This window comes from Hydra viridissima, unplaced genomic scaffold (genome assembly GCF_058129835.1).
Source record: "Hydra viridissima isolate aposymbiotic clone 2 unplaced genomic scaffold, HvirCarnegie_v1 scaffold_13, whole genome shotgun sequence".
Taxonomy (NCBI): domain Eukaryota; kingdom Metazoa; phylum Cnidaria; class Hydrozoa; order Anthoathecata; family Hydridae; genus Hydra; species Hydra viridissima.
Genome location: NW_028324312.1, coordinates 1,141,540 through 1,154,698, shown reverse-complemented (window position 1 = coordinate 1,154,698; position 13,159 = coordinate 1,141,540). Strand labels below are relative to the sequence as shown.

At 29.2% G+C, this 13,159-nt stretch overlaps 1 protein-coding gene and 1 pseudogene across 2 annotated transcripts; both read right to left on the bottom strand.

Moving 5' to 3' along the window:
* Positions 1-2,135: 2,135 nt before the first annotated feature.
* On the bottom strand, positions 2,136-2,820 carry LOC149879949 (uncharacterized; annotated as a pseudogene).
* A 3,547-nt stretch (positions 2,821-6,367) lies between these two features.
* Positions 6,368-10,879, bottom strand: LOC145194788 (calcyphosin-like protein). Of its 2 annotated transcripts, XM_090070972.1 has the most exons (7): positions 10,502-10,629; positions 8,371-8,457; positions 7,378-7,474; positions 7,153-7,233; positions 6,784-6,996; positions 6,586-6,698; positions 6,368-6,490 (listed from the first exon to the last, which is right to left on the bottom strand). In XM_090070972.1, the coding sequence occupies exons 3-6, from the start codon at positions 7,438-7,440 to the stop codon at positions 6,597-6,599; spliced, it is 459 nt and encodes a 152-aa protein (XP_089927098.1). In that variant the 5' UTR covers positions 7,441-7,474; positions 8,371-8,457; positions 10,502-10,629; the 3' UTR covers positions 6,368-6,490; positions 6,586-6,596. The 2 variants fall into 2 exon arrangements, with proteins under 2 accessions (XP_089927098.1, XP_089927097.1); XM_090070971.1 differs by lacking the exon at positions 8,371-8,457 and having other exon boundaries at positions 10,502-10,879.
* Between the last annotated feature and the right edge of the window lie 2,280 nt (positions 10,880-13,159).

Below are 13,159 nucleotides of genomic sequence, written 5' to 3'. Positions count from 1 at the left end.
TGGTACATTTTATGCCAATTTATTTACTTTATTGCCAACCAATATGGAGTGTAGCATAGGTAAACCTCTGTTACCAGTTCCGAGGATGAGCAAATCTATTTTTCGTTTAGTAAAAAAAACTATAATACAAGAGGTTTGGAAATAGAAATGGATATAACCTAAATAAATAGATAAAGCCAAATGATTATGCTTTAGTTAAACTGTCTGGTAAAAGGAAAATATATTACTACGCAGCAAGAGTATTTTAAAAAACCCACATTGTATATGAAATTCATTATTTTGTTAAAACTGGAAGGAATACATATTGAGAGATGAAATGCCCAATGAAATAAATGAGGAAGATATAATATGGAAATTACCTTTGCCTTCAAATTCAGGAACCACTGAGCGTCTAAAACAAATAATGGAATTCCCGGTTGATTTTAATGCTTATGACATAACTATGGACTAATCTAGTAGTAAAATAAACCTTTGTTTTTGTATAAATTTGTTTCTTATTTTAAAATTTTTCCCACTTTTCAGCCATAAAGTACAACACCCAAAATCCCTGGTGTTATACCTTTGGAAACAATACATGGTCGTAAAAAAAATTTTATTACTTCCTTATTTAAAAAAAAAAACACATTTTAAATTTTTAGGTGTTGATATGTTGTCCAAATGCTGCGCTTTAAAGCTGTATTTAAAAAGCTAATATAAACCTTAGATAAGTCAAGATGAACATATTTGCTCCTAAACTGTCCCAAAGTACAATATTTTTTCCTATATTTACATTCAGCAGACTCAAAGACATAACGCATTCCAAATTTCTCATTGAAAATTCGTCTTTTTGTTCTTTTTTTAGTTCTCGAGCTCTTCAACGTCGTGTTAATGCACTAAAAAAACTTATATTTAAAAATAAAATACAATCCAAAACTTGCCAAAATGTGAAATATCCATCATACCCATTCTTCGACCTACTTCTACTTGCGTCAATCTTCGCGTCGTTTAAAGAAATCAAAGATAATTACCAACGTTTGTGCATTTCTTGCAACAAGGTTAATCGACTTACCTAAATTCCTCCAGCAAGAAAAATCGACTTACCTAAATTCCTCCAGCAAGAAGAATCTTATTTATAAGTGCGAAGTTGTGAAGAAAGGAAAAGGACCAAACCAATCTCCATAAAGATGGGGATTATGAAAAATGTCTATGATATGAAATGAAATTTCTCGCCTATTTTTAAACAATACGAAGTATGAATAGTTCATTGTCCTTCTATTGAAACTAAAAAGTTTTGATGGGGCGTTATGAGAAAATAGTAAAGATGATTTACGATTGCGTCATAAAGGAATAAGTGTGTTATTTTTTCAAGTGATTATTTTTATTATTTCTTTCTTTGTGATCTTTGTTATTCTTTGATTGTGATCTTTTAGATGGAACACTTAATGAAATAAGTTCGGGAAATAAAAAAAAAACATTATTGAAAATTTATCAAACGGCTTGACATGAATTTGACAAAATTGGAAAATTATTGAGTGGCGAATTCTCCGAACCAAAGTTCAATGGATTCAGTTCATATTCACAAAGTTCAATGGATTGTTGGATTCCAATTTTTACTTTGGTTGTTTACTTCCAGCTGTTGATACAATTGTCATTAATTAAAAATATACCAACTTTAAATCATGCTTTTATCATCTTTTATCATCTTATTTAGAGCAACTTTCAACAGTACTCATATTTTTGGTGTGAAATGAAAACAATAAACGTTTTACAACTAATGTTTGTTTTATAGGTAAAATAAAGTAAATAAAGTAAAACAATTGAGATTTACATCGAAGTCTTGATTGTATAAAAAAACTTGATTTGCATTTTTCAGTTAATAAGATTTTTAAAGAAGAATTTGTATTTTTCAAGTTCGCAAAGTATGAAAATGAAGGTATATACAAAAAGGTTATCGATTTCTTAGTATTTTTCTTTCGCTTTTTTCCTTTGTGCTCTCTAGAGTTGACTTATCACAAAATTATTGAAATGAAAAGTGAAAGTTTACTTATGCTGTTTTTGAAATCCACTGGTTGTTCTTTAAGTAAACAAACTTGAAAATTGAATAAACGTTGTATTGAAATCTTTTTCCCACATTTTTTATAAGGTAACACGTAGCTTTAGCCAATTTCTGATGAATGACTGCCGTTTTGAATCTTCTTGTGTTTCGTGCAAACGACTTGACGATTAAAGTGAATAATAAAACAAAGAACAAATGCATACTTTATACCATTTTTAGAATATAAACGATGTATTATGTAAATAATTTTTGTTTCTGAAGGTTCAAACATCCAATCATCAAAAATTTCAGGATTAAGTGGACTTATTCGCGTCTTTCTAAAACCATTTTCAGTCGTCAACATGTTTGCAGATTTTACATAAGCTATTCCAAATAGTTCTGGGATCTGATATTCGGTCACAACTCTAGGATAATGTGTACGCAACCAAATACGAACTTCATTCGAATAGTTGCTACTAAATGGTGCCATGAAGGAGACATCTAGTGGCTGCAGACGGTGTGAACAATGTGATGGGATCCAAATAAAAGTGATATAATTTCCACGTGCTTTCATTATTTTTTGTATCTAATAATAATAGTACAGGGTTTTTTTTGGATGGCGTTACAAAGGACAGAAAATGTTCGAACCACTTTAAAAATATATCTGCTTACATTCAACCACTCAGGTGATACGATGCAATTGTATCCGAAGGAGCTTTTTCGATAATATTTACATTTTTGGGAGCTCTAACATGGAGAAAAATAATTAAGGGGGGGGGGGGGACGTATATACCGGAGGCACTCATACAAAATTCGATTGCTATTGTTTTCCCTCGTTCAGCTGATACTTTTGACACTTTTTTTGGTACTGAGGAAATTTCTGTCTCGTCAACATTATACTTAGGTCGTTAGGAAAGTTCATAGAACTCCTCTATAAAAAAAAAAAGATCAAAAAGCATGGATGTTTTAAAAGTTTTGTGCAAAGCTGGTTTAAGCATATTTTATATAAAATAAAGTGATAATTTGTTAAATATTAATTCATTTGAAAGTATTTACAGGGTATGGCAGTAATTTTCGGACTAATTTTTAGAAAGGTTGTATGGCTTAAAAAGATTCAAGTTTTTTGGTCTTTTGTACTTTGCTGATGCCTAATATTATAGTTTTGACAACAAAGTGAACAAAGAAAATATTGATACAAAAAGTTCAAAAATGGACACAAAAAGAGCTAAAAAAAAGGGTTAAAATTGTTTTATATGGGTATATATACTGAAGTAGTGGTCAGAATATCGAGAGTGCCAAGAGCCTGTGAACCAAAAAGTTAACAAGCTAATGTCATTTAGCTATAAGAAAAACTAAGTACTGTTTCCTTTTTGATTCATCTGCAAGTTCCACAATCCGTTCAAAAACCCGTCCATAGTACTAAAGTGATGGATTAACCTAGCAAGTGTCTAAACCTACATAAAAACTTTTTTTTTTATTCGACCTCTTTTTCAGATGAAGTTAATGCTAATGTCGAATAAAAGGAATCTGAGTCTTTCTTCGTTGAAATTGAAGACGAGGGATTTACAGGGATTAATTGAAAAGAGGAATCTCACTAATCTCTGGTTCATCCTCACATAAAAGGAAGCTTGATGCAGGTTCCAACAACCATGAAGCTCCACAGTCAGTTTAAACAGCAGCCCTGAGTAGATTCCAAAAGAAGAAACTCAAGGTATTACTTGATCTGTGGTATTTAACTATACATAAACATTTTAAGAAGTTTTGCAAGTTGGGTATTACAGATATCTAAAAAAAGCCCTAGTTGAAATAAGCTGCAGTGTTTCAAAAAAATAGAAATAAAATTTGTATTAAACAAACAGCAACATTTTTATAATCCACAGAAATAAAAGAAACCAAGGAAACCAAGATACGCACACTACCAATTTCTTTTAAATTAATTAGATTATACAAAACTTGCTGTACCACTCAATTTAAATGGTACTATAACAAAATCCCCTCCCCAACGAAATTCTCTTATAAAGTTGATATCGTAGACAGTGGGTTAATTTGGTGCTTGAGATTTGTTCTTTTACTTGGGGGTAGGGAGGCAATTAAATCACATGAACTTAGTCAGTGATTGTTAAAATACTATATAAGCTTGGATCAAGTTATTTGTCTTAAAAAACTAACATGCAACATGTCCAGCACAAAATATGTAAAACTTACTTTTTTTAAGCATTCAGAAAACAGGTGCAAGTCTCTTGCTTTAAATTCAACATTTTTGGTAAAATATATCTTCATTCAAAATTATCAGGGGGGGGGGGGGGGGCTGATCCACTTCATATTAACGATGGTCTCTATTGGTCAAAAGATTGCCACGTCACTCAGTAAGATTACCACACCACTTGATCAACTTTCAGTTGCATCTCAAATTAATTCAAAAAGTATCTGCAAACGAGGAATAATTATGAACAGTAGGATATCTTTTTTGTTAGTGTAGTTAGAAACATATCCTGCGTGCATTTTTTTTCTTTGTACTCATAATCATTATGAATAGCAGTTGTTTAAATGCGCGTTTCATAATCATTTTGGAATCTCGGGTAAAATTCGTAATTATCTTCAAATTTCTTTCTCAAAAGTAGCCAAAATTTAGTATATCTGCTAAATCAAAGAAAATGGAAAAAAAGGGCGTTAGTTTAAGTAAAAAAGTATCTGAGACAAGAAATCATAATTAATTTTATTTTTCCATGTGATGTCATTAGCTGGGAAGTTTTGCCGCTAAAATCTTGGAGATCCGACTAGAGTTTTTCTGCAAGGAACGTTTAACCTTTTTTCCGCTAAGGTTGGTGTCTAATAATAAGAAAAGTCAAAATAAAGCAAACAACATTGCCATATCTATGTTTGAAAAGGTTCAAACTCGAAAAAATTTAATCTAATGATCTTCTCATGGAGTTATCTCAAAAAAAAAGCCTTCTTAACCGAACTTTTTACATGTCTGTAGATGTGGTGTCCTCGCATAAAGAATCATTTTTATTTTCAAGTTCGTTAGTGTTTTAATTTTAGACCTCTTTACTTTAATCGCATTTTTTTTTAAAACTCAATTTTACAGTTTTTCAGTAAGAATTTCTTTTCGTTATTGTTAAAACAGTTTTAAACATTAATGGTGTTGGTGATTTGTTTTTTTCATGAAACTGTATACGTGTGTCCATCTGGTGTTTTGGCTGTCTCGCGCTTTTTTTCGGTTGAATATGTTATATATGTTTGAATAAAGTAAAACATAAAGATGATGTTTAAAAGTTCTACCGTTTTACCTCCTCACATTTTGATTGGTTATTGAAACTTTTTATAAATTATTGATGTTTTTCGGAAATTCTAATGTTTTTCAAAATGGACTCCGCTTCATCAGAAATTTGTGATTTATCAATCAATTTATTGTCATTTTTTAGAACGATTTCTTTCTTTCACCATCATTTAAAGTTAGCAGATTATTATTTTTCAACATATAAAACAATCATCGGCGGGGTTGGTTTTGTTAATGCAACTTTTATAGATCATTTTAGCTCATTATGCATCTAAACAAGATGAAGCAAGTTCTAAAACTAAAGATTTTTCTGAGCAAATGAGAAATTTATTGAAACTAGAGAACATTTATTATGGGTATGCTTTAACAGTCGCCAATGCAAAAAATGATTCGCTACAATTCTCAATTGCAACGTCTAATTTAAACTTAAAAAGAACGTTAGCCAGCACAACAAGAAAGAGTTTTACGAAAAGAACGAGTGGAAAGATCTAAATAAACCACCCACTTATGCCGGCATTGGAAAGTACAACGACTGGCAAACTTTGCGCAAGTTTATTATTTTACCGTAAATAAAGTTTAGATATTGGCAAAAGTAAAGTGTTTAAATCTTATTCGAAATCATTTTAAATGAGCAATAATTAACAATAACTAGGCAATAACTGAGCAATAACAATAACTAAGCAATACTACTAAGAATAATGGGAATTTGGGAACTTACGGCAGTGGTTTTAAAGTACCTCTAACTAAGAATGTCTACGATTTGATAAGTGTTAGAAGGAATTTTATTGTATTTTATCAGTAAAGATGACACGCCACCTTACATCTTAATTGTTTTAAGCTCCAGCTGTTTATACCGGTTGTCACTGTAACCGGTTGTAAGAGTAAAACCGTTTGATTGTAATGTGAATTGTTTGCCGTTAGAAATATCTTAGATATCGTTTCGAAAGTTTTTCAGTGTGAACACGAAATATTTGACTAGTGTTACATTTTCAATGTAAAAAATCTTAAATAGTTTCACAGAAACAATTATTCGCACTCACAATACCCAGCGTTTGGTCATAAAATCAACAGAATATCAACAAAAACTTATTCAGAAGCTTACGATTTTAATAACAATGATAATGAAAATTTACAATCTTTAGTTAATCAGCATATCAATGAACTCGGTTTTGAATCGCCTATCTTCGAAGGCACATCTTAGTAAGCAAAACGTAATAAAAGCGCGACCCAAAAAAATATTACAAAAAAAAAAAAAAAAATACAAAATAAAAAAATACGTAACTAAAATATTTAAGACACGGTTTATATCTTCCAAGCGTTTCTGATCATCAAATTGAAATAGCCGTCATTATCAATGTTCGCACTGACACCAGCATAATAATTGATAAATTCTTCTTCAGTAACCTGATTAGTTAAAAAAAATAGTGTAAATTTTACAAATTTTCAATGACAGCCAACAAATACTATTAGTAAAATATAAATGACATACTTTTCCATCGCGCAGTTTCTCGTCTGGCTCGAAAGAATTAAGAAATTCCTGAAAAACGCGATTTTCATCCCATTCTCCGTTCTTATACTTCGGGTGTTCAGTAACTTTATATATACGCTTTAAGTCTTTCGCATCTAAAACGCCATCACCATTTCGATCAGCTTTCTTGAAAGCCTCTTGGACGACCTTTAACCGATTATTCACCAAATTTCCCTATTTAAGAGAAAAAATAACTGCACGAAGAAGTCTTATTTTTAAAAAATATAACTACACGAAAAAATACCATTTTAAAAAAAAAAACGACAAAAAAACAAACAACTTATTTTGCAAAATCTAAGAAAGAAACAAATAAAAAATAAAAAAACCTACCCGTAAACCAACGAGAAACTCGTCAAAAGAAATAAATCCGCTGTTGTCTTTGTCAAATTCTTTGAACAATGCAATGCATTTCTATCAATGCAAAAACAACCCCTACTTATAAAAACTTCAACTGTTATATATTTTTAAATTTAGTTTTTTCCAATTAAATGTGATGAACTTGAAAAAAATAAATTCAAATATTAAAAAGAAATTTAAAAAAAGTAGATTGCTTACTTCAGTGCTAAAATCAAGACCATAATCTTTTACACCTTTACAAAATTCTTCAAGTGACAACATTTTATTACCATCATCATCATATATACGGAATGCTCTATAAATGAATACATACAGGCAATAAAATTAGCTATAACACAAAAAAGTAGAAAATACTGCAAAACTTGTTGCTAAACATTAAAGCAAATTAGTTCAAATATGAAGAAGTCCACTGTTACTAGAACATCTCTCATATGGCCTAACAAAAAATAAAAAACACAATTTTTAATAGTGATTCTGATAATAGGCACACTCCAATAAATCAGAAGACTGATTATTGTGTTTACTAGTCCTTCTTGTAATGCACCTTCCTTCTGGCCGTGATAATATTATACGTAGAAATATTATTTATTAGTTAATATTAGTCAAATTATGATTTTAATATTGTGTTAGATTGAGTAAGAGTTTCTTATTAGCTAGTAACCATATTAAAGCTAGTTTGAAACACTAGTTTCTTGTGAGGAGTAAATATGGTAGTGATTTTGTAGAAATAAAATAATTTACTTTTGGACAGCATTAATACTCTACCAAAACCTAAAAAGAGAATTTTTTTAACAGCCTCTTAAGAATACTAAAAATTTTTAAAAGATTTTGCATCTAGTTGTTGTTCAAACAGACTAGCTGGAGCATTTTTTTAGGAAGCAATAGAACTTTTTTCTTTTATTTCAAATTTTTGTCTCAATTTAACTTTTGTTTTATTTCCAAGAAGAATCATCAGTAAAAACTTTTTACTATAGTTTTAATTTTGTTATAGTTTAATGCTAAAATGTTCGTTTAGCACTTAACTATAATAAAATTTTAAAATAGACCCACCAAATAATTGATACCTTTGTGGTGATGATAGACCCCCTCACCACAACAAAGGAGGGCAACCCGTATTAAGCATGATAGGTAAAATTTTAATTCTCCAAATTTCTTTTAAAATAAAACACTAAAAACATAAATTGCACTTACATTTTTTAACTTTTCCAAGTAAAAACATTTTTTCAAACATTAAACACTGTCCAGTGTGCAAGTAAAATTAAATTCACTTTTAATTTTCTAAAAGCAAAATAAAATTTGAAACTCAATTTAAATATTGAATTTTACCATTTAATACCAGAAAAATGTAGATTATTGGCTGGATTCCTTAACTACTTGATTGTAAGGCATAAATAGGAAAAGCTACCAATATGGTTAATAGAGAATAAAAAACACCACTTTCAGGTAAGACCACAGTTTTCTGTGTTTACTTGAAACTAGTTTTATTCATGTTTTTAAGTTAGCGAAATATTTTAATTGTTTTACTGAACATTTATTAATTAAAATTATTTTAAGTTAAAAATAATGACATTAGGAAAATTAAGGTAGCTTTTATTTAAAGTTTGTTAAAAATTAGCAAAAAAAAAACTCCACTAAAAAACATTCCTGATTTATTTTTTTGGTTAAAAAAAAAATGTAATAAGCATAAAAGCAATAGCTTGCCATTGCAATGATCAACTACTAATTTAACTAACTATTATCATAATTACAACTGAAGATAGTAAGTGATAAACAATGATATTTTGAAAAAAATTATATTTATTTAAAATTAAAACTCAGCTTAAAATAAATTTACTCGTTTGATTTTGCTCTTTGTTGTCAGATATTCCAATTTTTAGAACAATTTTTGTTATGATTTTAAATAAATAAACTTTAAATGAGCATTAACAACTGATACCACTGCTGAGCATCATTATTTAAATTAAGAAAATTAAATAATTTGAGAAACCATTTGAAATAGAAATTAAAACATTTGAGCCTCATTTAAAAAATGAAGAATAACCATAATATTTATCAAATACTATGTAATAATGCTCTTTTATCATATAAAGTTTTTGAGGTCATTTTTATTGACATTTTCAAAAGAGTAAACATCTGTCTAAAGCTAGATGTAAAATAAAACTAATGAGGATTTTTTCTTGTGCAACCAAATGACCAAATAAAATCTTCTTTGATTAGCACAGCATTTGTTTAAAGATCAAGTACCATACAGTTCGCTCTTACTAAAAACTTACCATAAAACTTTTAATTGTAATAAAAAGAATATGGGTTTGTTGTTGTTGTTGAGCTGCATTTGATCACTATAACAAATGTTTTACATATTAATTTGATATAAAGAATATGTTTGAAAAAATAGATGCAAATAGCCTAGTTTTTCAAGAGGAGAGTAGGGTAATCCAAAATGGTGGAAAAATACCCAGAAAGACCAAGAGAAAAAAAGTGGAGAGGTATACAATTACCAACAGTTGGTAGATTATAAACATTTGTTTGAATAGTTTTAAAATTAGAAAACATTTTATTAAAGGTAAATTTTATGATATGTCTTTCAACCAACCCAACCTTAAATTTCAAGTTATCATTCCTTTTTTAACAGACTTCATAAAACATTTGTGTTACTGATATAGCAAGAAAACAATTTACTAACTAATATTAAGGCCAAATAACGTCTATGGGTTATTATCATACACAATATGAGTTGTTATGATTTTAAACTTAAATCTTACATCATTTCTGATGTTTAGCTATTATCAGCCTAGTTTATACCCTAGTTTGTTATCACTCTATATATCAATTGCTCTATATTTCTCCTGCTTGTTCTGCTTCATATTTATTTTGTATTGTACAGTACTCTAAAACAATTAATAGTACTCCTGATATCCTTTAATGGTGCAGATTGTTAGAAATGTAAGTAGACAAATTGCAATTAAGACCTAAATTTGCTAAAACTTGACTAGGTGAGTACTGAATAATTTTGTTGTTTAAAAATTTAAAGTATTTTATTTATTTTATTACATCAAAAGGAATGAGAAATCAAATGAGAAAAAAATGTATTTTGTCAATTATTTTTACTTTTATTGTAACAAATATATACTACTAAATCTATTATCTTAATGAAATGGTTAGTGTTAATTTTGGAAGTCCTGTAACTCAGCATGAGAATGACTCATAAAAGAATAAATATGTACCTTGCGGGTTTTTGTTTTTTTTCCAGATTTTTTGTCTGAAAAAAAAAATTATATAAAGCTAGATAACATGCAGCAAGTTTTAGCAACGTTGTACCTACCTTCCGATTCCTTTTATAGAAGATGCACCTCGTGTAACAAGTTTTGCTCTAAATTCTTCCATGTCACTTCTAGATTTCGCCACACCTTAAGATTCACTGTTTTACAAGATAGAAAAAACGCATGTAACTTTAAGACAAAAAACAAAATATTCCGGTACTGCTCAGATCGAGAAATCTCAGAGTACTTGAGATCCATTAGAGTTTAGTGATAGTGATTACGACCATAGACATTATTAATTAATTGCTAGTGGTTTGACTAAATTATCAGTTATGTAACCTTTAAAAAAAATTTATTTAATTGCGGATCCTTTCGACAGAGCCATTACGTTTATCGCAACGTGTTTAGTTCAAGTAAGGTCCAATCTCGGTTTTAAATTTAATTCATTTGTCAATATGTTACGGCCATTTATATCCTCGCGCAATTAAATTCCTTGGCTTGGGGAATAATTGTTTGCGGAAGAAAATTAATGTCATTTTATTAGGAAAACTGACTGTAGTTTGTTAAGTTGTTTCTTAATTTAAACCATACTGTTATAATTTTGTTTAAGTAATCGTCATTTTAGTTCATTTCAATACGTTTAATTATTTTTTAATTGAAAACTTATTTTCATTTTTATCTTTGGAAGTAAATAGTATTTGAAAGTTAAGAACTTTAGGTTCTTTTTCATATAAATTTTTTTAAATATAAAACCGATTATTTGTGAATGTAATGTTTGCGTGAATGTAAAAAAAAAACAAAAAAAAAACATATTTGTGCTAGCTTAGTGTTTATTTGCACCAATCCAAAAACTAATATATGGATTGGAAGTCAAAAGGTATTTTTCATTATCCTTAAAAATCATGAGAAGTAAAAATTGATTTCAAATTTTTTTCCAAAATAATCTTTTTTCAAGAGTTTCAATTTTTCTACGTCCAAAGTAAATATCAAAATAATGCCAAAATGCCATAAAATGCCAATGGGTCAAAAAAATGCCAATCATCCAAAATTTGGCATCTTATAATAGCATATGGCAACACTGATTTGTAACTTCGACATAAAGCCTGTTACAGTTACTGTAAAAAACATTTTTTCAAAGTTGATTTTTAGTCGAACATATATTTCGCAGAACGAACCAATGTGTTGTTTGGTTGAGGCAAATGGAATTGACAATAGAAGCATGCAAGAGGTTGAATGAAGTTACCTCATAACACTTATTTTAAAACGTCGTTTATTAATACAAGTATTTGAATTGTGGTAGTGAGGATTTCTTAAGAATAAAGGTACATAAATTTTCCGGTCTAGTGGGCGTCAAAAGTATATAGTCGACAAAACAGTTTTTTTCAATTGAACTAAGCGAAGAATATTTATGACGCGGAGTAATTTTTAAACGAAACAAGACAATTCGGGCTTAACATGGAAAAATGCATTTATCAAATCCACTAAATTAGATTTTTCGGATAAATTATCTGTAGAGCTGAAGCAAAAAAGAATCCGACAAAAGTAGCTGCCTTTAAAAATCTAACAACGAATTCTTTTACAGCACACATTCGGTCAAATCCTGTTCTCAAAAACAAGAATTATAAATGATATAAAAACACAATACAATTTGTTTATGATATTTCTTTATGTTTATTCAGATAACAATTTAAGAAATTTATAAAGATCATAAATTTATTTAAAATTAGCGAAAATTTTTAAACAACCGTATAAATAAAATATAGTAAACAATGAGGAAACAGTATAGTCCATCAGACTTTGTTAATTGAAGAAACTAAAATAATGAGAAGTTTGTATCATCATTTGTTTATATCATCAAAAACATATCAGGTAATTAGTTGATGGCATCCCTAAATCTTAATAATCTCAGTTTATGATCTTAAAGTTAAATGCCTTAGTATCAATGAAGCATTTTGTATGCAATTTGCATCAATGAAGCATTTAGTATCAATGAAGCATAGAATGTAATTTGTCACTTTGAACTTCTTTTATTTTTAACAAGGCAATCTGAAGTTCCTTATACACTTCAATAGCATTACTAAACTTACCATGTAAACTTTCTCATCAAGTTATTTCCAAAAGTTTTCAATAGGATTTAGGTCAGGAGATTGAGCAGGCAACTGCACTACAACGATTTTGTTTGTATCAAACTGTGCTTTAACTAATTTTGATGTGTGTTTGGGATCATTTTCCTGTTGGAACGTCAACTGTGGAGATATATTTTCGCCTACAAAAGATACCATTTGAATCTCAAGAATTGAATTGAATGTTTTCGTCCATTGTACATTCTATGCGATAGAGAATTTCCAATCCGGAAAATCCTGAAAAGCACTCCTTCCCCCCTCCGTCTTTTCACACATCACTCCTCTCGAAACTATCAAGATTTTCCTACCCTTACACTTCACGGTTTTAATAGTGTATAGTCCATTTAATAGTGTAATAGCATCCATTTGGTTGCTTGTTTCAGAATGATTACAGTTGAGATCATTTTGGTTAGTTGATGGCTCACACTGTAATCAAATTTTTAAATATTACTCAAATTTTTAATGAAATTCTAATCAAATTTAATTTATGATGAATTGTTAAATGTTTGATTTTCTTACCTGAATGTTTTGAATACTTTTGGAATTAATAGATGGTACTGACACAACTTCTGAGCAAGTTTTTAAATACTTCTCCAA

Coding starts and splice junctions, on each gene's coding strand:
- LOC145194788 (XM_090070971.1), bottom strand. CDS start 10,563: ATGGAAGAATTTAGAGCAAAACTTGTTACACGAGGTGCATCTTCTATA. Junction 7,475..10,501: donor TCTATAAAAGGAATCGGAAG/GTAGGTACAACG, acceptor ATTCATTTATAG/AGCATTCCGTATATATGATG. Junction 6,997..7,152: donor AGTTTCTCGTTGGTTTACGG/GTAGGTTTTTTT, acceptor TCTCTTAAATAG/GGAAATTTGGTGAATAATCG.